The sequence below is a fragment of the Chelonus insularis genome, unplaced genomic scaffold, assembly GCF_013357705.1.
Source record: "Chelonus insularis isolate UGA/USDA-ARS -01 unplaced genomic scaffold, ASM1335770v1 contig_398_pilon, whole genome shotgun sequence".
Taxonomy (NCBI): domain Eukaryota; kingdom Metazoa; phylum Arthropoda; class Insecta; order Hymenoptera; family Braconidae; genus Chelonus; species Chelonus insularis.
This window is the reverse complement of record NW_023276553.1, coordinates 598,283-617,586: the sequence shown is the minus strand read 5'-3', so window position 1 is coordinate 617,586 and position 19,304 is coordinate 598,283. Positions and strand designations below refer to the sequence as shown.

General features: G+C 27.8%; 4 protein-coding genes across 9 annotated transcripts; 2 read left to right on the top strand and 2 right to left on the bottom strand.

The window, feature by feature from the left end:
- Positions 1-92: 92 nt before the first annotated feature.
- On the bottom strand, positions 93-6,692 carry usp (ultraspiracle). 3 transcript variants are annotated; one of them, XM_035084857.1, is made up of 5 exons: positions 6,362-6,692; positions 1,995-2,124; positions 1,587-1,754; positions 994-1,300; positions 93-923 (listed from the first exon to the last, which is right to left on the bottom strand). In XM_035084857.1, the coding sequence occupies exons 1-5, from the start codon at positions 6,378-6,380 to the stop codon at positions 324-326; spliced, it is 1,224 nt and encodes a 407-aa protein (XP_034940748.1). In that variant the 5' UTR covers positions 6,381-6,692; the 3' UTR covers positions 93-323. The 3 variants fall into 3 exon arrangements, with proteins under 3 accessions (XP_034940748.1, XP_034940746.1, XP_034940747.1); XM_035084855.1 differs by lacking the exon at positions 6,362-6,692 and adding an exon at positions 4,254-4,950; XM_035084856.1 differs by lacking the exon at positions 6,362-6,692 and adding an exon at positions 4,254-4,950 and having other exon boundaries at positions 1,587-1,727.
- Positions 6,693-6,729: 37 nt separating this feature from the next.
- IntS8 (integrator complex subunit 8) lies at positions 6,730-10,825 on the top strand. The gene is made up of 7 exons (XM_035084854.1): positions 6,730-7,368; positions 7,459-8,351; positions 8,424-8,669; positions 8,749-8,998; positions 9,065-9,983; positions 10,069-10,187; positions 10,276-10,825. The coding sequence occupies exons 1-7, from the start codon at positions 7,248-7,250 to the stop codon at positions 10,737-10,739; spliced, it is 3,012 nt and encodes a 1,003-aa protein (XP_034940745.1). The 5' UTR covers positions 6,730-7,247; the 3' UTR covers positions 10,740-10,825.
- Positions 10,826-11,126: 301 nt separating this feature from the next.
- Ccdc85 (coiled-coil domain-containing protein 85) lies at positions 11,127-13,620 on the top strand. The gene is made up of 4 exons (XM_035084913.1): positions 11,127-12,582; positions 12,669-13,041; positions 13,130-13,398; positions 13,484-13,620. Exons 1-4 carry the CDS (start codon positions 12,034-12,036, stop codon positions 13,526-13,528), a joined length of 1,236 nt encoding a protein of 411 aa, XP_034940804.1. The 5' UTR covers positions 11,127-12,033; the 3' UTR covers positions 13,529-13,620.
- Positions 13,621-13,665: 45 nt separating this feature from the next.
- Positions 13,666-19,178, bottom strand: LOC118067902 (PR domain zinc finger protein 10-like). Of its 4 annotated transcripts, none has more exons than XM_035084909.1 (7): positions 19,067-19,178; positions 18,335-18,666; positions 18,056-18,267; positions 17,565-17,955; positions 17,135-17,485; positions 14,928-17,065; positions 13,666-14,849 (listed from the first exon to the last, which is right to left on the bottom strand). In XM_035084909.1, exons 3-7 carry the CDS (start codon positions 18,197-18,199, stop codon positions 14,583-14,585), a joined length of 3,291 nt encoding a protein of 1,096 aa, XP_034940800.1. In that variant the 5' UTR covers positions 18,200-18,267; positions 18,335-18,666; positions 19,067-19,178; the 3' UTR covers positions 13,666-14,582. The 4 variants fall into 4 exon arrangements, with proteins under 4 accessions (XP_034940800.1, XP_034940799.1, XP_034940801.1 ...); XM_035084908.1 differs by lacking the exon at positions 19,067-19,178 and adding an exon at positions 18,786-18,897; XM_035084910.1 differs by lacking the exon at positions 19,067-19,178 and having other exon boundaries at positions 18,401-18,416.
- Positions 19,179-19,304: the final 126 nt, after the last annotated feature.

The following is a 19,304-nucleotide window of genomic DNA, read 5'->3' as shown; positions in this document are numbered from 1 at the left end:
TTTTGAATTTAAAAAAAAAAATTATTTAAAATATTAAATTATATAGTTTTCCAATAATAATTAGTACAATACATCTAATTACAAATTCAATTATCTAAAAATAATTAAATCAGCTTGATTTGAATTTTTTTAAAAACAAATAATTATTTCTTACTCTATTAACTTTTTTAAAAGCTCTATCCACACAATTTTTAATACTTATAAGTTCTCAATCATTTACAAAATCCTCTTCGAAATGAATTGATTAAACTTATCTTAACATGCTTTAATGTAATAACTATCTATTTACCAGTGAGTTTGTGTATGCAATATATCTCTCTTCTTTAAGAATCTGATGGAGATTCTAAAACTTCCATGAGGAAAGAATCAATTGGTACATTAGTAATAAGTTTATAGAAAAACAGATAATCTATACATTTGAGACCAATTGATCGCAATGATGGTAAACGAAGCAAAAGCTTAGCAAATCTGCCTGGTTCACGTGGTCTTGTTACTCTTACATAATCTTCTAATGCAGCATATACTTTTTCACGGAGTAGTTCAACTTCTTGAACTGATTTTAACCCACGTACTTCTGAATTGAATAGAATAATAGCACGAAGGCATCCTAATTCTGTTTTATCCATTTTCATGTCTCGCATTTTTGTAACAAGTTCTGATAGAACACGGTCAAAAATTGGCCCTAAACCTGCTTGTTGAGCAGAATTCCGATGCACTGTTGCACCTGTTGCAAGAACAATTCCATCTGTTACATCTATCGAACGATGTGCAAATGCAGCAATTAGTAACTCATTCCATCCAGCCCTGAGTAATAAGACTTGATCTTCCAACGGAAGAGATGTAAAATGTGGGATGTGTTTAGCCCACTCTACTAGTTGGAATAATTGTTTATTGGTTGCATTCAGAAGATTCGAAAGGTTGTTCTAGAAATAATAAGAATATAAATTGTCTTGTTTGTTGGTTCAATTAATCATTAGAATTACCTATATTTACCTCATAGTTTCCTTGATTTTCTAATTTACATTCAACTCTATTTTCTGCCTCCAAAATTCGTTCAACTGGCATATCAGCATGTAAACTACTAGTGCTTTCCACTTCACCTTGATCACGTTCTTTTGTGCGTTGACGTTCTTCTTGTACAGCTTCACGTTTCATTCCCATTGCCAAACATTTTTGATAACGACAATATTGACAACGATTTCGTTGACGTTTGTCAATAATACATGATTTTTCTTCTCGACAAGCGTAAGATAAATCTTTTCTAACAGTGCGTTTAAAGAAACCTTTGCATCCTTCACAGCTGTAAAAATTATATACTATATTTATTAAATTATTAAATAGTATGCCCTGTCTGCTACATATACAATATTTTAAAATAACTGGATGGTCCTATAATAACGGAGACCTTATACGAATAGTTTCATTTTTTATCGGTTTTAAAATCAATATCAGACTATTTTTAATCCAACTTTTATCGTTATTCGATAATTATTCAACTTGCCCGAATAATTCAAGTGATAATATTTGAAGTCATTAAGAATTGATGATTCTAATTTAGTATGAGTTTTTTTTAAAATTAATTTTACCTGTAAACTCCATAGTGTTTCCCACTAGCACGATCACCACAAATCGAGCATAAGTGTTTACTACCAGATAATGGGTGATTCGGTGGATAAGGAGAATTTGATCCAGTTTTAGTTTGTCCACTTGGTGATGTACTCAGTAGGCTGTTGTAATATCCAACAGAAACAGAGCTAAATTATTATAGGATTAATTTTTTTATTATATGTAAACATATTCACGATGAATTTGAATACAGTTGAATGAATATTTTATGTCATTTATATTTTATAAAATATCATTTAGTTGAAAATGTTTAAATTGATCGTGAATACGCTGAGAATTTTTCAGTACAATCATATCTCCACAAGTTAGGACGAAAAAATTAAGAAAAAACAATGATAATATGTATTGATTTAGGGTGACTTATTCACCTTGGACTATTTGGTTCTGAGGGACTGAAGTTTCCAGAATTCAGAAGACTTGCAGTGTCTGGTTTCATATCTAAGGGACTTTGAGGTCCAACAGAAGACATAGACATATTGCTATTCTCCAAGCCTAACCCTGAAAAATAAAAACAATACATGTAAAATGAAAATTATTTTAATAACAATATTATTTTATTATTTATGAGATAGAAAAAAATTCATCATTGAATGTTAAAATACTTTTAAGCCTGCATTTTATCCCCAGTGTTAATCAATGTAATATAATTATTTCGAGTTTGATCAACTGTTGACAGTGGGGTAATCCTCCCAGTCTATTGAGAGGGAGACTGACTGTCGTCAGGATACAGAAAAAGATACTTATCAATTTCAAACACGTTTATACTTTCAAAGTTTGGATAAAAGTATAAAAGTTCCAATAATCGTAAATGAATTTTCCAAGTAATAATACTAAATAAAATGATCAGCGATATTTTATATAACACAATAAAATAGACATTAATTGTATTGTTAAATAGATAACACGATATAATACTACAGTTTACTGTCATTATTTTTTGTATCTCATCTAATATTGTTTCGCTTATAATAAAAATATTGATTATCTTGTAATTTAAAAAAAAAAAATAGAAAAACGATAGCATTATGATTAATGAAAAGAAAAATGGTTTAATACTTTTTATTTATAATATTAATATTATTCAATTATTTTAGAAGAGTGAAAAAATTAAATTTTTGATTCCATTAAGTTTATAAATAAAATGAGGTCATATTATAAAAATAAAAAAAAATTTCATGTTTTAAAGTCATGAAACTGCTGTTTTTTTTTGTATTTTCTAATAAAAATAGAATTTTTCAATAAAAAATGATTTTTGCATTCATTTTATTCAGTGTTAATTACTCTAAGAGCTAATGATAGATTAGATTCACATATTCAAGCTTAAACCCACACGCACATTATGAGCAGAAATGTGAACCGATCAATGAAGAAACCTTGACCCAGGAATTGAAAAGGTTCTGAGACATCACAAAGTATATAACTTATAGAATTTATACTATATGCAGTTGCACTTTATACAAATATAGTATCATACCACGCGTGGAATAACTCGTTACATACCAGGGTCATTTATAGAAGGTCACAAGGTCAAGTATACTACAGTTACCTTAAAATGACTAAATATGATTTATAATTAGAAATTTTGCATTTATATACATTGAAAAATAAAATTAAAATTAATATATCAAACTATTGATTTATTTTTGATTATTAAAAAATTTATTTAATCAATTCTGTACATAGAACAGTAGGTATACATACGATGAAATCATAAACATAAAACAGTGAAATAAAATTAATCTAAAATAATCTTATCTAGTATTGAACATTTATGAATTTAAAAAATCATCAATAATTCAATACAGTAAAAATTTATAATTATTGTTTATATTAATTGAAGCAGAAACTTAAAAAACTAGTATCAATATTAGCATGTAGTTGCAGTTAGATTATATAACTTTTCCTTAAGCACTTATGAATGCAGAAGGTCAGATTATTAGTCATCATATTTCATTTTATTTTTATTTCTGATTTTATAAACAATTTTATACTAATAAATTGTCAAAAATTAATTAATAAAATCATGTTATTATCAAATCGAAACATCATTATATGTTCAAAAATAGTCCTGCCAATTGATATAATTATTAAAATTATATTGTAACTATTATTCACATATTTTTAGTGATAGATGATATGTTATTAATTTTTTAGTTTCAAAATTATTGATATATCAATTACATACTAAATAATTTGAATGGACTAGTAGATGAATAGAATGACCTTGAATATATACAGGTGAGAACGTACTAATGTAAACATATACAGTGTCTATCTAGAGAGGAATATTGAACCAATTTAAATGATTTGAAGCCTATGAATTGATAAATACATTTGTACATGAATTTTTAAAATTTAACAGCATATATTTCATCGAAATATCTTTATTTTTCAAGATGTTAAATATGAATAAATATATAAAAAATAATAATCACGAGTGAATACAAAAAATATCATGAATATTAACGTACATGCATGTACGTATTATAATTGTGATAATATATATATATATATATATATATATATATATATAAATATATAAATAGCACCAATGATAATATACTAATTTCACTACATAGCCTATATCATAAATGATATTATAAACTTTTGTAGCCAACATTACGTACAAGAATTATTGCGTGTCCAGTGCTGAGCCTGAGCACCTTGAATAATAGCTGTCACTGACATCATAGGTTTCTCTTTCTTCATCATTTTGATACTCAACTGATTCTCTTAATGATTCACTTTTTTACATTGCATAAAAAATTTAATAATTGTAAAATTCCACAAAATAATCAAACACAAATAACACCACGTATTTATTATAATATTGATATATTAAACGATCTTGTGTTATTATACCAATATTTATTACAAATAATAATACAAATTATTTATTATTATACTTTGCATTCAAATAATAAAGCATAAGAAAAATTCAAAAAACAATAAGACTAAAATGTTAACATCATAGCGACATGTAAAGTGGATTTATTATAAATATAAAGAATCTCGACACTTGATAAAAATATTATTCATTTATGTCTTATTCAGGATAACAATAAAACCTGCTTTCTGTCTAATTAATCTAGCTAATAAACTTTGTTATTCGATAACTGACATTGATCCTAATTCGTAACTTTAAGTTCAAGGCCAAGAAGTATTTGCAATTAGTAGAACACAATAGCACTTTATCTTTCTGTCAATGGCATCAAATATTGAAATATATTCAGAATTAGGGTATAGACGTCAACAAATATTCAATATTTATCCAAACTTGATATTCCGTCATTTGGAAATAACGAGAAATAGTCTATTCGACCTCGATGCAACAGAGCGCGCGAGACAACTGCGCAAAAGTCGAGACGCATCGTCTGAATTTGGCTGTGAGTAGAACTCTCCACATTCACTTATCTCAATGCTTTTATTTATTCAATCAGGATTTACAGTTTAAATCTATATTCTTCACATATTGCTTCTTTTATAATCAATTATATTTTAAACGTCAAAGTTCTTCCAAGTTAAAAATTTGAATACATAAATTAACTAAGAATTCTACATTTTGACAGGAAAAATATAATTTAAGAGAACGAAAAAATATTGCAGTAAGTAATAAATTTAAATATATGCATCATGCATTGTATAAAAAAGTTATGGTATATTAATAATTGTCAAATCTATATTTGCATAAAATTTTTGCGTATAAAAGAAGAAAATAATAGCGAGATGCATAAAAAAAAATAAAGTGGGATGAGTTATTTTGCGCACGCGTAATATATGTCAAGTTCTAATACAGTACTTTGTTAAAATAAAAAACAAAAAAAAGCTCAGCTTGGTTGATGGCCTTTTAAATCTAACCGCTCGTCAAAGATAATATATCATGGATGGTTATTATATCATTCAAATGATATCGTGTATTTTTTTTTTTTTCAATTTTAATATACATGTTTAATAAAATTGGAATTATTAAAAACTTTGATCTTTACTCCTAAAATTACTGAATAAATTTCAATTCTTTATGATTACATGAGTATTTAAACAATTTAATATTTTTATTTATATAATTTACAGTATTTCGCAAAAAAAATTATTGAAAACATCATGATGCCTTATTTTAAGAAGAATTGATACGAAATTATTTTTCGGTAAATTATTGCTGATGGGCATCCAATAAATTAAACTCAACAATAAATGAATAATGTCGCAAAGGACCAAGTTGATTTTTGATTTATTTTTGAATAGAAGAATGGAGTAAGAAAAAACTGGGTATCATATTTTAGAAGATGAATAATTATAATGACTTTAAAAGTGAACACCTCGAAATGTTTAATTTATATTTAAAATAACAGAAGCATGATAGAAAATAAATAACAATCAAAATTGTTCTACTCAACAGTAATCATTATTCCACTAAAATATGTATGATATAAGATTTGTGAACTTGATTTCGTCCAATACTTTTGTTTTATTTTTATTTTATACACATACATATGTAGAATACTTGAAACTTAAATATGAATGAGTATTTATTTTTTAAAAGTGATGTTCAATCAACCGTTTTTCCATAAATTACCTTATGCTTGTAAAGTTAAGTAAAGGAGAATTTTTCTCAATGAGGAATGATTTCAGTTGTGATTATGAACTAGTTATGTTCTGACTCTGACACTGCCATTGTGTTTTTTTTACATACAATTTATCATAAAAGCAATTTTGGTAGAAATTCGACATCACTTACCTCGATCACTAGTTTCCATGTTACAATTTATTTAAGATAAACTAATAAAAAAGTTTTTCTATTATTTTTTAATCTTTAAATCACCAGTATCTACACTTCAGTTTTGTTTTTGTCGATTTAAAGACACTTTATTATCAATATGGCCGATTATACGTTATTATAATGGTCTTAAAATCAGATAATGTACCATTATATGATATTGAATTAAGTCAATATTAAACACGCTTATTCTGTTTATAAAAAAACGATATTTTTACAATCAGTTATTATAAAGAGAACTATTATAAATTAAAATAAAATTTTGACAATGATATTTCGATATCAACTTCAATAACTTTCTATTCAGGATACTTTTAAAGATGGCAGCACAATAAAGCTTGTTCTATTTTTGAAAGAAAGATGTGTGGCTGGATTTATTATGTCCCAAATTAAGTATATATAAATTTTCTCATACTTTTAAGTATTTCTAAAAATTACATAAATTTTTTATTACAGAATAGTAATTAATTTTTTATTTCTTACGTCATTCATAACAAGAAAACGGTAAAATACGTCAAAGATTCATAAAAAAAAAGCGAAAGAAGACTTGGTGTGCAGAAATATGTTGGTACGCTGTGAGTGTAAACTTTTAGAATCTAGAAATAATCATCGATCGGTATAATTGTAACCTGTTATAAACAATCCATCATAACCTATTCATTGAATTAGTTTAAAATGTAAGCAAATTGTACTTGTGACAAGTGTGAGAATCTGGGAATAATTTTTATTATAATATGAAAGATTTATTACAATTTAATGAATGTGTAATGTAAAAAGTTGAGCCAATATAAATATTACATATTACACGTATATTAAATCGAAGAAATAAAATAAAAATTGTCACAAAATGATGGATGTTGATTTATTGAGACCAGGCACTGTGCCTATATCACCAGATACTATTCTTTGGTTTGAATTTTTGTTAAATCCTTCGTTATTAAAACAACACATTTCGAAACCACTACCAGGTAAATTATCAAAAATAATATACTAGCATGTTACAGAAAAAATTATTTATTTATTCTATTTATTAATTAATAATATTTATTACATTTAAGATCCATCTCCAACAGATTTAATGATCAAATTTATGTCAATAAACGTTGACACTAAAGATAATGATATTAAAACGATTGATCTGGAACAAAATGATACTAAATTCAATAGTATAAAAAAATATTCTTATAAAAGTATTGCATTAAAAATATTATCTCTCAAAATTGGAGCTTTTCTTAAATGGGATTTAGGTATTTTAGAAAAGAAACTACCATTTCCAATGCAACTAACTTTTTTACAAGATCTCTTTTACATTACTGGTGATATGACTATCGAACTACCTGGTCGTCTTGAATTTTTAATCAATTCTCTTTCTGATCAACTACTTTTTGCACTTGTTTTATATCACAGATGGCATATTAGAGCAATCGTAAATAAAGCTTTAAATAATAAACAATCAAAACCACAGTTTATTCATATACCAGGAATTCAAGAGCCAACTTATGTTGCTCCAGCATTAGTGGAAGATATTTTAAGAAAAATCGAAATAAATACAGCAAATAGCATAAAAGTATTAAATGAAATCTTGAAGTTAGATGACATCAAGCCGAAGACTTTGACTTTCGAAACTTTTCAAATTTTAACTGAAGACAGTACTGAGGTGAAACAAAATTGGGATAATATGCAAGATATTCCAATTGAAGAATTTAAATGTCAGATTCATTTTGATTTAGCGACAATTTATTTAGTAAAAGAAGAGTATCAATTAGCAAAGCATCATATCACATTAGCAAAAGAATTATTTACTTTAGTGAAAGCTCAAAACTCCTGTAATTATTGTACTGTACAAGAAGATGTTCTCAATGGCTATTGCCTCGCAACCGGAGTTAATATCGAAGGAGTAGTAATATCACTAACTCAGCAGCTTTATGATTCTATCAAAAACCAATATAGTGTGAGTTAATATCAATTTATTATCGAAAATACTTCTTAAAAGCAATATAATAATAGTTTGAATTTTTTTTAGAATATATTAGAAATACTGAAAGCTGATAATAGAACCCGAGAAATTCCAATGATTTATAGAGATAATTTAGAATTAGATATTCAAGGAGGTTTAGTCAATAGAAAAATTGTGGTCAATCGTGATTTGTTATTAAAAATTCAGTGTTTGAATTTGGTGAGAAAAATAGTAGACAGCATTCTTGTACACGGAAATTATATCACAGAACTAAAAAATGCTGATACCAAAGGTTTAGACATCTTTTTCTGGGTAATAATATTACTTTAAGTGATAAAACGACTATCATGTAATTTATTATACACAGTACTGATTACTATTTTATTTACAGGCTCTTGATGACATTTTAGATTATACGTCGGATAATGATAAGCACCATATTTCTCGATATTTATTATATTTAATAACAATGATGGATAATACTGATTTACCAAGACGTATCCTTAATTGTGAAAAATATTATTCACTCTTTACAACAGATGAACTTGCAGAAATTAAAGAAGAAGCTAAATGTGAAGAAGTTGAATTACCTCCATTATTGTTGAATAACGATTGGGGTATTTCACCAGTGACTTATAGCCGTAAGTTTCTAAAAATATTTTTTTATGTTATTTTGAATATCTGACACTAAAAAGATTTTATTGCAGAAAGTTCCAAATTTCAAGTATTTGAGTTGGAACGTCGTTTAATACTTTCTTATGATTATCATGAAATTCGAGAATTATTAATAATGCTTGATGGAAAAAACCAAATGAATCCTCCTTGGAGTGGTAACAGTCGATGGGAGTTAGCAATTCCTCTTCAAAGCATTGTTTGTTCTCTTCCTTGTAGTTTATTCCAAAGTTATTCTTACATCTTATTAGCAAAAAGCCGTGAATTAATGATGGCCAAGAATTTTAATCAAGCTAAAGCGCTCTTAATTGCTCTGGAGCAAGAACTGCAGGCACAGCAACAATTGCCTGACAATCTTTCTTATAAATTGTCAAAATTAATCAGCTGGGAACTAATATTAGTAGATATTTGGCAGTATTACAATTCTTCAATAAATATTCAAGAATGTTATCTACCAGAATTGATTGAAAAATGTAAACAATGTCTCGGTGCTTTACAAGCAACAGATCAAGTAATTCCAAGACAAGAAGTAATTGAGTCATGTACTACTTTTCTTTTAAATATGGCAGAATGGGATTATTTAACAAGTTTAGATAAACGTTGGAATCATTGTGAATTTGCAGCGTCGATAAGTTCTATTTGTCAAGAAATAGTTAAATTTAAAGGATCAAGAAAGTTCCCTAGAGAAGCTTGGGATATGCTCCTCGTGGCTTTTGGATCAAATAAAGATCAACCACAAAAGCGTAGCAGCAGTAATAGTAACTCCAATGCAACTAGTTCTACAAAAGATGTGATGGCGAATATTGTATCTGGAACACTTTTAAAACTAAGAGAGCCTACTGCTCTGACTGTGGCCATTTCGTTACTTGCAAGACTTCATAATGTCTTGAAGGATGAATCGAGTCTTGAATTGTATACTCAATATTTAGCTCTTCTTCCAGCAAGTATATCGAAGTAATTTAATTCAATTTGATTTTATATACTACTCCTATAAATATATAATTACTCTATTACTACATTATAATTTTTAAATTTACAGTGCTAATTCCTATAATATGAGAGTAATTAGTGAATTTCTCCTGCATTTATTAACGCATGCATTAAAATACCATCCGACAAATGTCTCTTGGTTGAGAGTAATGGGAGATCTTAATTTCAGTAAGTATTTTCGCAATTGTTCTTTAAATAATAATTGTGTTTTTAAATAGATAATTCTTTATTTATCTATTTGTTTTTTATTTTACAGTATTAGGATATTATGAAAGTGCAATCAAGTATTATTTGGAAGCTATTATGGTCTCCAGCGATTTATTCAGTCAACCAGTACCTCGACCTCTTCAATCCGTTTATTGGCGAATGATCAAATGTTGTGCTCATTTGCAATGTTATACTCAAGCAACAGTTTTATGCCAATTTTTAGATGAAATTAATTATACACTTGCCTTCAAAATGGCATCAAGTGAACAAAAAAATTGTACTACTGCAGATGCGATGGATGCTTATTATTATTGTTTATGGGATACAACCATTTTGGAATATCTTATTTATTTACACTCCAAGCGTGGTGAACATCATAGAAAACAATTGGCTATTAAAGTTATTGGTATGCTAGAATTGAATTCTAATAATAATGAAGAAATTCAACGAGAAGCTGCTAATATTCGCAAAGCTAAATTTTTCCGCGCCTTAGCTAAACAATATGTTTATTGAACTTCTTAATCTAAATAATTAATTAATGATTAGATTTACAGAATATTGTATAAAAAAGAATTTCAAATGATTTTATTTTTTATAACATCAACGTAAATAAGAAAGAAAATATTAATAAAAAAGATTAATAGTTGAAGAAAAATTTTGTATTAATAAATTGTACAATAAAAAATTTGACTTAAATGATTTTTATATCTTTTCACGATGTTTTCTCCATTTTTTTCTGTGTCGCATCATTATGTGTGTCACAGTTTTCAACTTTTTACTATCAGCATCAATGCAGAGTCAATAGAGAGAAAATGAAAAGTCTTCTTGGCTGAGACACTACTCTATTCAATGTACCCCCAAGCGGTACGTCGAGATTTTTAAAATTCCTCCAATCACAGGTAACTTTAGTGTTCTCGTGGTTCATAAATGATGTACAGGTGAAAATATTATTTCAATTTTGAATGCTCCGCATTGTATTATACATTTATTTACTTACAGTCTGTTATAATATAAATGTGACTTGAATAAATCTTAAATCAGTGTTAACTTGTGTTCCATCGCAAAAATGATGCGCTTGATGCGCTGTACGTAATGATTGGTAACGGTCATGTCTTTGGAGTATTTCACTTCACTCAGCCATATTGCAAGCAAAATTATTTGTCAACGATTTATGTGTATTTACTATAAATAAAAATCTGTGCATATATTTAATTATCGTTATACCACTAATAATTTATTTAATATATTTATTATATTGGAATGTTGATAAAAAATAAAAGTTAACTGTAATTTTTAAACATAAAAACATGAATCTTAAACAATAAGAAAAAAAGAAAAAAAAGAAGCCGAAAAGGAGAGCCAGAAGAATTCGGAGTACAATAATAAAATAATTTTTGTTTAGTCATTAACATTTTCTTCTTTAGAATAACTAATAGATAATTTAATCAATTAATTAATTGGTAACTGTCTCCTTGATTAAAACTAGTGTACTTGTACAAAAGATAATAAATCGGTACACGTGTCAATTTGAAGAACTTGAAGAACTATAGTTAAGTGATATATTGATATTTTTATCGATCAAAATTTATAAATCGAATACGATTGTATTGATCAAAATAATTAATATTTTGTGTGTTTTTATTCATCAAATGCTTTAACTATATTATTTATTCAATCATGAAAACGATGATTAAACAAATTTGATTTTGAGAATTTTATTTGACAAATTAATAGGACAAAAATATAATATTATACTGAGTTATATCACAAGACATGGATCATTCTTTTCTTACTTAAATAAGCCGCCATGTCCAATAAAAGTAAATCTCATCAACAACAAGATCAACAACAACAGCAGCAGCAACAACAACAACAACAACAGCAGCTTACAAATCCTGTGAATAAACAAATTGTAGGGATTCCACCACAATATCAACCACCTCCTCAACCAACAATTGGAATTCTTAAAAATTCTGCAGCTATTTCTGTTCCTCCTAGTACGATTTTGAATAGTTTTCCTCAAGCGCAACAACAGCCTCTAAGAATCTCGAATTTGAAGGATGTTCAAGGAGCCAAAATAGGATCGAAAATAGATAATCTTGGTTCACAACCAATGGTTGCCGGAGTAGCATCTAAAAACCCACCGCACCTGTATTATACTTCCAAGATTTCTTCAGGTCAATTTTTACCTGGGAGTAGCTACCCGGGTAGTACAAATCAGACCATTCTGAAGCAAAGAATAAGTGACGAAGAATTTATGAGACTCACTCCTATTGAAATGCTAAAGTTCGTGAGAAAAACTGAAGGCGATATAGCTAGAATTGTTGCAGAACAAAATCGACAAATACAAAGTTTGGTAATATTTAGTTTTTTTTTTTTTATTTTCTTTAGTTTGCTTTAATATAAATATATAATTAAATATTTTTTACTTGGTGATTACAGTTAGCAGAATTACGTGCGTTAAAAGAAGCTAATCAAAGACTGAGCGATGATAATCAAGAATTACGAGACCTTTGTTGCTTTCTCGATGACGATCGACAAAAAGGTAGAAAATTAGCTCGTGAATGGCAACGATTCGGTCGTTATACTGCCAGTGTTATGAGACAAGAAGTTTCAGCATATCAAAACAAATTAAGGCAATTAGATAATAAACAACAAGAGTTAATTAAAGACAATTTAGAACTTAAAGAGCTTTGTTTGTATCTTGATGAGGAGAGGGGTGGAGTTCAGAGAGATGATGGAGATGGTTCGAGTTCTAGTACAAATGCAGAAGAAACTATGACTCCTAGAGTGAGACCAAATTCCATTTTTAATGGTAATGAATTCAGAAATTTTTTTTCTATTTATTTAGTGCTAAAAAATAATTTAAATAAAATATATATAATTATCGATTTAATTAATAGATCAAACAATGCAATACGTAAGGAGCCTTGAGCAACGTGTAAAACAACTCGAGGAAGATAAATGTATGCTTCAAGCAAGAGCTAGATCTTGGGAAGCTGATTCTCAAAGAATTTGGGATAATATTGGAAATACAAATGAAAGCGCTCATAATTTTGGAAGTCGTCCTGAAGCTGTTGTTCAAGCTCTTCAAGTTCTAAAAGTTCGTGAACAGCTGGAAAGAGAAGCTGCTCATGACGGTGAAAAGGCTTTGGTTCGAGAAATGTGTAATGTAAGTTAGAAAACAATTGTTTACCAAATGCATATTTATATAATTTTTTTTTCAATAAATCTAATTAATGAAAATATTTCTTCAGGTTGTTTGGCGGAAATTAGAAGAAGGTCCTCATATAAGACGTTAAAGATGTATCTTAATGGAAAGCTGAAAGTTTATTTATACTATTATCTAAGATAAAATTTAATTATTATGAATAAAATTATGAAATATACTTTATATATTTTATTTTTTTTTATTATTTATTGTATATGTTCATAACTACATATAGATAAACCAACAAATGTATTCGTTACTTTAGTGGTATTTCATCTATTAATTCAATAGAGTTTGTCATTTGTATGATGAAATGTACATCAGAATCAACTTTATAAAGAAAAACTATTATAACAATAAAAGCAGTTTTCATTTGTTAAATACTATCAATGATAATCACCTTTTTTTACATTCTACCAATACCTGTGTGGATAAATCATTTTTACAACTATTGATTTGGTTGTACAACTATTTTAATATATCAGTATAATGTTTTCCAATGGTCATCAATATTAATTTAATTCATTGTTAAAATTGCAGAATAAATCTCATGAGTAAAATGAGATATTTCTGTTGTATTTATACTCGAAGAATAAAATTTCTTTAGTTCATAAAATCACATTATTTCAATTAAATAAATAATTGTAAAAACTAAATTTTTAGAATCTTTGTTCAAATAAATAATAATAAATAACTAATTATACTTAAAAACGTCAATAAAATTTCAATAAATTTAAAATTAATTAAAAGTGTGTTTGCATCTGTTTATATACCAGTATATTTTAAATACTGGCCTTTAAATTGGGACAATTATACCACCCTTTCTTTAAACAGGGTGAGCACTGACTTTTAAGGTCAGAGCCAACAAAATTGAATTCCAATGAGTTATTTCCATTCACTATTACAGTGCATTTAAGTTCTTCTGAATTCCAATTCTTCTTTCTTTTATAAATTTAAAGGCTGTTTATCTGCGCATAAAAACAGGAATTTATGACAATATTCATATCGTCATAAGCAACAGAAAAATAACAGCCTGGTTAACTTCAGCTCTAGTTGTTTTCACTGATTACCAAGACAAAACGAGATTCATATCTCGATAAAATTGAATAAAATACTACGATAAACGTAGCAAAAATTTAATCACTTCAACGTACGTCTCGAATGCGTACAATTTGTTGACTAAGCTCAATATTATGGTCTGTAATATCAACAAATTTTACAGATTTTGATTTTGTAAAGTTATCCAAATTTTCTGAACGACTTTTAGTTTGCAAGTATTCAGAAATAATAAAATTATTGTCCGTATTTGTTGATGTAAGATTTTGTGACGAACGATTTCGAGGACGAGGTATCTTGTCAGCAGGTTTCATTAATGTTGAATGTTTTTTACGTTGATGTTGTAAAAGTTTTGCCTGAAAAGTTATTCTCATAAATATACATCGAAAAAATTTTAATTTAAAGTAAATAATCAACCGTCATGGAGTACTTACCTTACTAGCATACTGTTTATGACACCATTGACAATTTTGTGGAATTGTAGTAACACTTCCAACTGTTTGACTAAACGTAGAATTTATTGATCCTTGTGAATCTACTTCTCGTTGACGCAAATTACTCGGAGGTAAAGCAGCTCCTGGATGATTCTTCACTATGTGAGCTTTTCTTTTACTACTGCTTTTATAAACTTTATCACAATACTGGCAATAATAATCACGAGTTTGTCTTAAAATTGGTAAATTTAATTCTGGTACTGAATCTGGTGAAATATCTGGGTGTCTTTTAGCCAAATGATTAACTAACATTCCTCGTCGTTTGAAACCCACTAGACATTGATGACATTTGTACACAAATCTATTATAATCAGTCGGATTGACTTTTGGAATAAATTTTTTTATTTGTCCATTATTTTGTATAATTTGTTCCCGTTTTATTTTTTGTGAATTATGCATTCTTGTCATATGTTCTTTTAATTTATCTTTTCTCTTAAATTGTTTTTCACAATTTGCGCAGTGAAATTCACGATGATCGGAATGACGAAGTAAATGCATGCGTAATTTGTCAACTGTTGGAAAGCGTTTCGTACAAAATTGACATTTATGTTTCCTCTCATAATGATGTGCTTTAATATGTTTTCTTATTACTGAATATTTGGTAAATGTTCGCTTGCAATCAGGACAAGTAAATGTATTATCTTCATTTTTATGAGTTTCAATGTGTTCTTTCAATAATAAAACTTGACAAAATAATTGCCGACACATTGGACACTCGAAAATCTGTTTATCTTGTCGATGAGTTTTTAAGTGACAAGAGAGAGCAGAATTGTTCATAAATCTTTTAAAACAAATGTTACAAGATAATGGTTTTTGATCATCAGCACCATGAACTAAATAGTGTTGTTGAAGACGTACTTTTGTCGCAAATCGTTTATAACACATCAAACATTTGTATGAAGATCCAGAACTATTCATTTTAGAACTATCGAATTTAATTATTTTTAATTTTCCATGCTTTGAGACGTGATTTATTAAATCGTATTGTGTATTGAACTCTATACTACATTGTGGACATGCACATGATTTTTCTTTGTCAATATTAATTTTATTATCTTTTTCATGCACTAATTTGTGTATATTTAATAAAGCTGCCTTTCCAAATATCAAGTTACAAGAAATACATTTCCATTCATCAGTGTTTTCTCGGCTATTTTCTTTTTCTCTAGTTTCATCACTATGAAATATTTTCATATGCCTGTTACGATTGTAAAGATGTAAAAATTTTTCATCGCATTTTTGACACTCATATCGAGAAGATTTGGAATTTGGATGCATCAGAATGTGTCGTCGTAAACTATAGCTTCGAGGAAATATTTTTGGACAATGGGGACAAGCATAAAGCAATGTTTGATCATCAACAACCTTCAATAATTTATCTGTTTCTAATGTTGAATATTTTTTATCTAGTTTTTTTTCATTTTTGTCAGTAAAATTATCATTATGATTATTATTAGCATAATCATCAAGTTTTTGCGGTGTTTCAAATATATTGTCACAGTCAGAATAAGATAAAACTACGTTTTCACTAGATTGTTTTTTTTCTTTAACTACATCTGCTTGAAAAACAGTTAAATTACGACGAATAGCGTATTGAAGACTTGGTCCAGCTTTTAATTCTTCTTTTGGTAAAATTTCCCGAGTTGTTAAAAATACAATTCCATCATTTTGTTGACAAATTACTAAATTTTGCTCTTCATAATTCAAAGCTGGTCGAACAAACCGCATCCAATTTGAAGTATTTTCATTAGAAATATCAACTCTAAGTAACTTCCCATCATCAGTTTCATAAATAAGAGGCAATTCATTCTCCAATATTCCGGAGTTATAATCACATAAAATACCTTCAATTGGTCCGAATTGAGTTCTTCGTTTAATACTTCGTTTTGCAAAAACACCGTACAATGCTGTAGTACCATTATTAATTGTATTAATTGCTGATAATTTATTGATAGCAAGATATAATACTGGTAATGTTGCTCTAGCACGTGATGGTACTGGTTCATCAGCGATTGTTTGAACATTTTCACATGTACATCCATCCGATTTTATACCTGTTCCGTCACATTCTTCACAGCCTTAAACAACCGATACTATTTTGGTTCAAAGGATATGAAATAATGAAATTTGTCATTTTAAATACTTACATGCATTAATATCTTCATTTAGCTTTTTCGTTTGCTTTTGATACTTTTGAACATTTGTTATATCATCATTTACCACACACATTTTTTCTTGATTCTCATTTAGAATATTATCTGTTCTCATCATAGTTTCTTGAGATAAGTCAATGGAATTTGTTATATTAATAGATGCTTGTTCACTTGAATCATTCACTGGATCTCCAATTGTTTCTGTGTTTCGATTTCTCAATGAATTAACGACATTCAACTGATCATCATGCATTACTAAGAAATCTCGTGTTAATGAAAATTCTCCTCCAGAAATACCAGTAAGAGTAAGTGGGCCTGTTGATGAATCTAAATCATTGTTGGTGCCTAAAGTTGTAATATTCATGTTAGTTATTAGATATTAGATGTAAGAGATATTTTTCTCGTATATATTAGTAAAAAATACCTTGCATTAATATCAGTTCACTGGAAACATTAGTAACCAGTCCTTCTTCATTAGAAGTGTTGACAAAATCTATCGTATTATCGGGTTGTGGTATAACATTGTGTATGATGTTATTTGAATTAGGAATATAACTGATATTTGCCTTCGTGTTATTATCGGGAGGGATAATTAAAGGAGATGGAGGAAGAACAACCACTGAATTTTGAAAACTTGACAGTTGAACAGGTGTAGGAGAATATCTTGCCGTTGAACTCATATTGGGATCCAAAGGACTGACTCTGTGTTCAAAATCAGAGAGTGGAGAGGAAGCCCTGGGTGAAAAAGACACTTGTTCATATGGCGAAAAAACTTTGGAGAAATCTTTACATTGATTATCATCCACATATTCAACCTAAAATCAATAAAAAGAATAGCATTGTATTTTTCTTATAAATTCCATGAAATGATCATTGTAATAAAATGTTAAAAGTTTAGAAAAATAATCAACATACTGTCAAAAATAATAAACGATTGTTATTTTTAACAATACGTTCCTCACTCCAATTTTCCATTGTTTCAGATGATTTATTAATTGTTGAAATAATATCGATTGGGTCTTCAGGGGCCCCCACTCTTTGAGGGGCCCCTAAATTCATTTTTATAGGTTATTTCTTGAATAATACCACTCACTATAGTGATGAACAATCTTCACTGATGTGTATATCTGTAGGAAAATTTAATTAACTTGATAACATAGCACCAATTAAATAAAAAATAATTGAAATAATTACATTTTCACGAATAACAGTAAATGCTAAAAAAATCTATTTCCGAAATATGTGAAACTTTCACTCAACTTATTCTTGTAAATTTTATGTATTATGAAAGAAATCAATAATATTTAAAAAGTGTTTATATATAAAGATATGTATATATACATTTATACACAGTAGGTATGAAAAAATAATCCAACATTAAAATATTTTCCAATTAGAAAGCACTATGCTGTGACGATAGTTATAGAACAGTTTCGTTGAAAACATTGACACCAGAGTTATTAAAGAAATAAACACACAAAATGGAGTAACTTTCTCGTCTACCTCATCTACGTTGTTAGCATTTACTGAAACATTCAATTTGTCATTAAAAGCATTTAAATATTAAAAATGTCATTAGTTGATGAAAGTATGTATGTATTTCGAATGATGAATAGAACTGATAAAATAATTTAATTCAACCTACAAATCTTTTAAAATAGATTTAACTTTTGCAATTTAAATTCCGGAAATCAGAACTGAACGAAACTGCTCACATGGCAGTTTCAATCACTCAACAGTTAACTTTACTTTGTATTGCTATTTTGACATTTGTAGGTATTACACGATTATTGATCAGCGGAAAATTCAATGTATATTGATGTATTTTTATTAATTATTGATCTTCATCTCTGAAAAATCTAATTTCTATTTTATATGAATCAAATTTATATCTGCACTTGTGAAATTTAACTAGAAAATACTTACTACTTTAGTCATTTATAAATGTAACCGTTTTTTATAATTATGAGCACACAAAAAACAATAAACACAAAAATAAATTTCATTATTTCTAAAATACATTTTCTGCCAACTTTTGGCAAATTTAGTCGACAGATTTTTTATAAACTTATTTAACATTTTTACATAAGTCCAGTCATACATATAAATAATATATCATTTTGATAATCATGTTTGATTTTATAATAAATAAAATTAGAATGCA

Excerpts from the sequence above, each read along its gene's own strand:
- usp (XM_035084855.1), bottom strand. The coding sequence starts at position 4,338 with ATGATGAAGAAAGAGAAACCTATGATGTCAGTGACAGCTATTATTCAA. Across the intron at positions 1,301-1,586 it reads AAACACTATGGAGTTTACAG|CTGTGAAGGATGCAAAGGTT; the intron begins GTAAAATTAATT and ends TAATTTTTACAG. Across the intron at positions 924-993 it reads AAAATCAAGGAAACTATGAG|AACAACCTTTCGAATCTTCT; the intron begins GTAAATATAGGT and ends TATTATTTCTAG.
- IntS8 (XM_035084854.1), top strand. The coding sequence starts at position 7,248 with ATGATGGATGTTGATTTATTGAGACCAGGCACTGTGCCTATATCACCA. Across the intron at positions 7,369-7,458 it reads CATTTCGAAACCACTACCAG|ATCCATCTCCAACAGATTTA; the intron begins GTAAATTATCAA and ends ATTACATTTAAG. Across the intron at positions 9,984-10,068 it reads CTTCCAGCAAGTATATCGAA|TGCTAATTCCTATAATATGA; the intron begins GTAATTTAATTC and ends TTAAATTTACAG.
- Ccdc85 (XM_035084913.1), top strand. The coding sequence starts at position 12,034 with ATGTCCAATAAAAGTAAATCTCATCAACAACAAGATCAACAACAACAG. Across the intron at positions 12,583-12,668 it reads ATCGACAAATACAAAGTTTG|TTAGCAGAATTACGTGCGTT; the intron begins GTAATATTTAGT and ends TGGTGATTACAG. Across the intron at positions 13,042-13,129 it reads ACCAAATTCCATTTTTAATG|ATCAAACAATGCAATACGTA; the intron begins GTAATGAATTCA and ends TTTAATTAATAG.
- LOC118067902 (XM_035084909.1), bottom strand. The coding sequence starts at position 18,199 with ATGAATTTAGGGGCCCCTCAAAGAGTGGGGGCCCCTGAAGACCCAATC. Across the intron at positions 17,956-18,055 it reads ATCGTTTATTATTTTTGACA|GTTGAATATGTGGATGATAA; the intron begins GTATGTTGATTA and ends TATTGATTTTAG. Across the intron at positions 17,066-17,134 it reads AAATGAAGATATTAATGCAT|GCTGTGAAGAATGTGACGGA; the intron begins GTAAGTATTTAA and ends CGGTTGTTTAAG.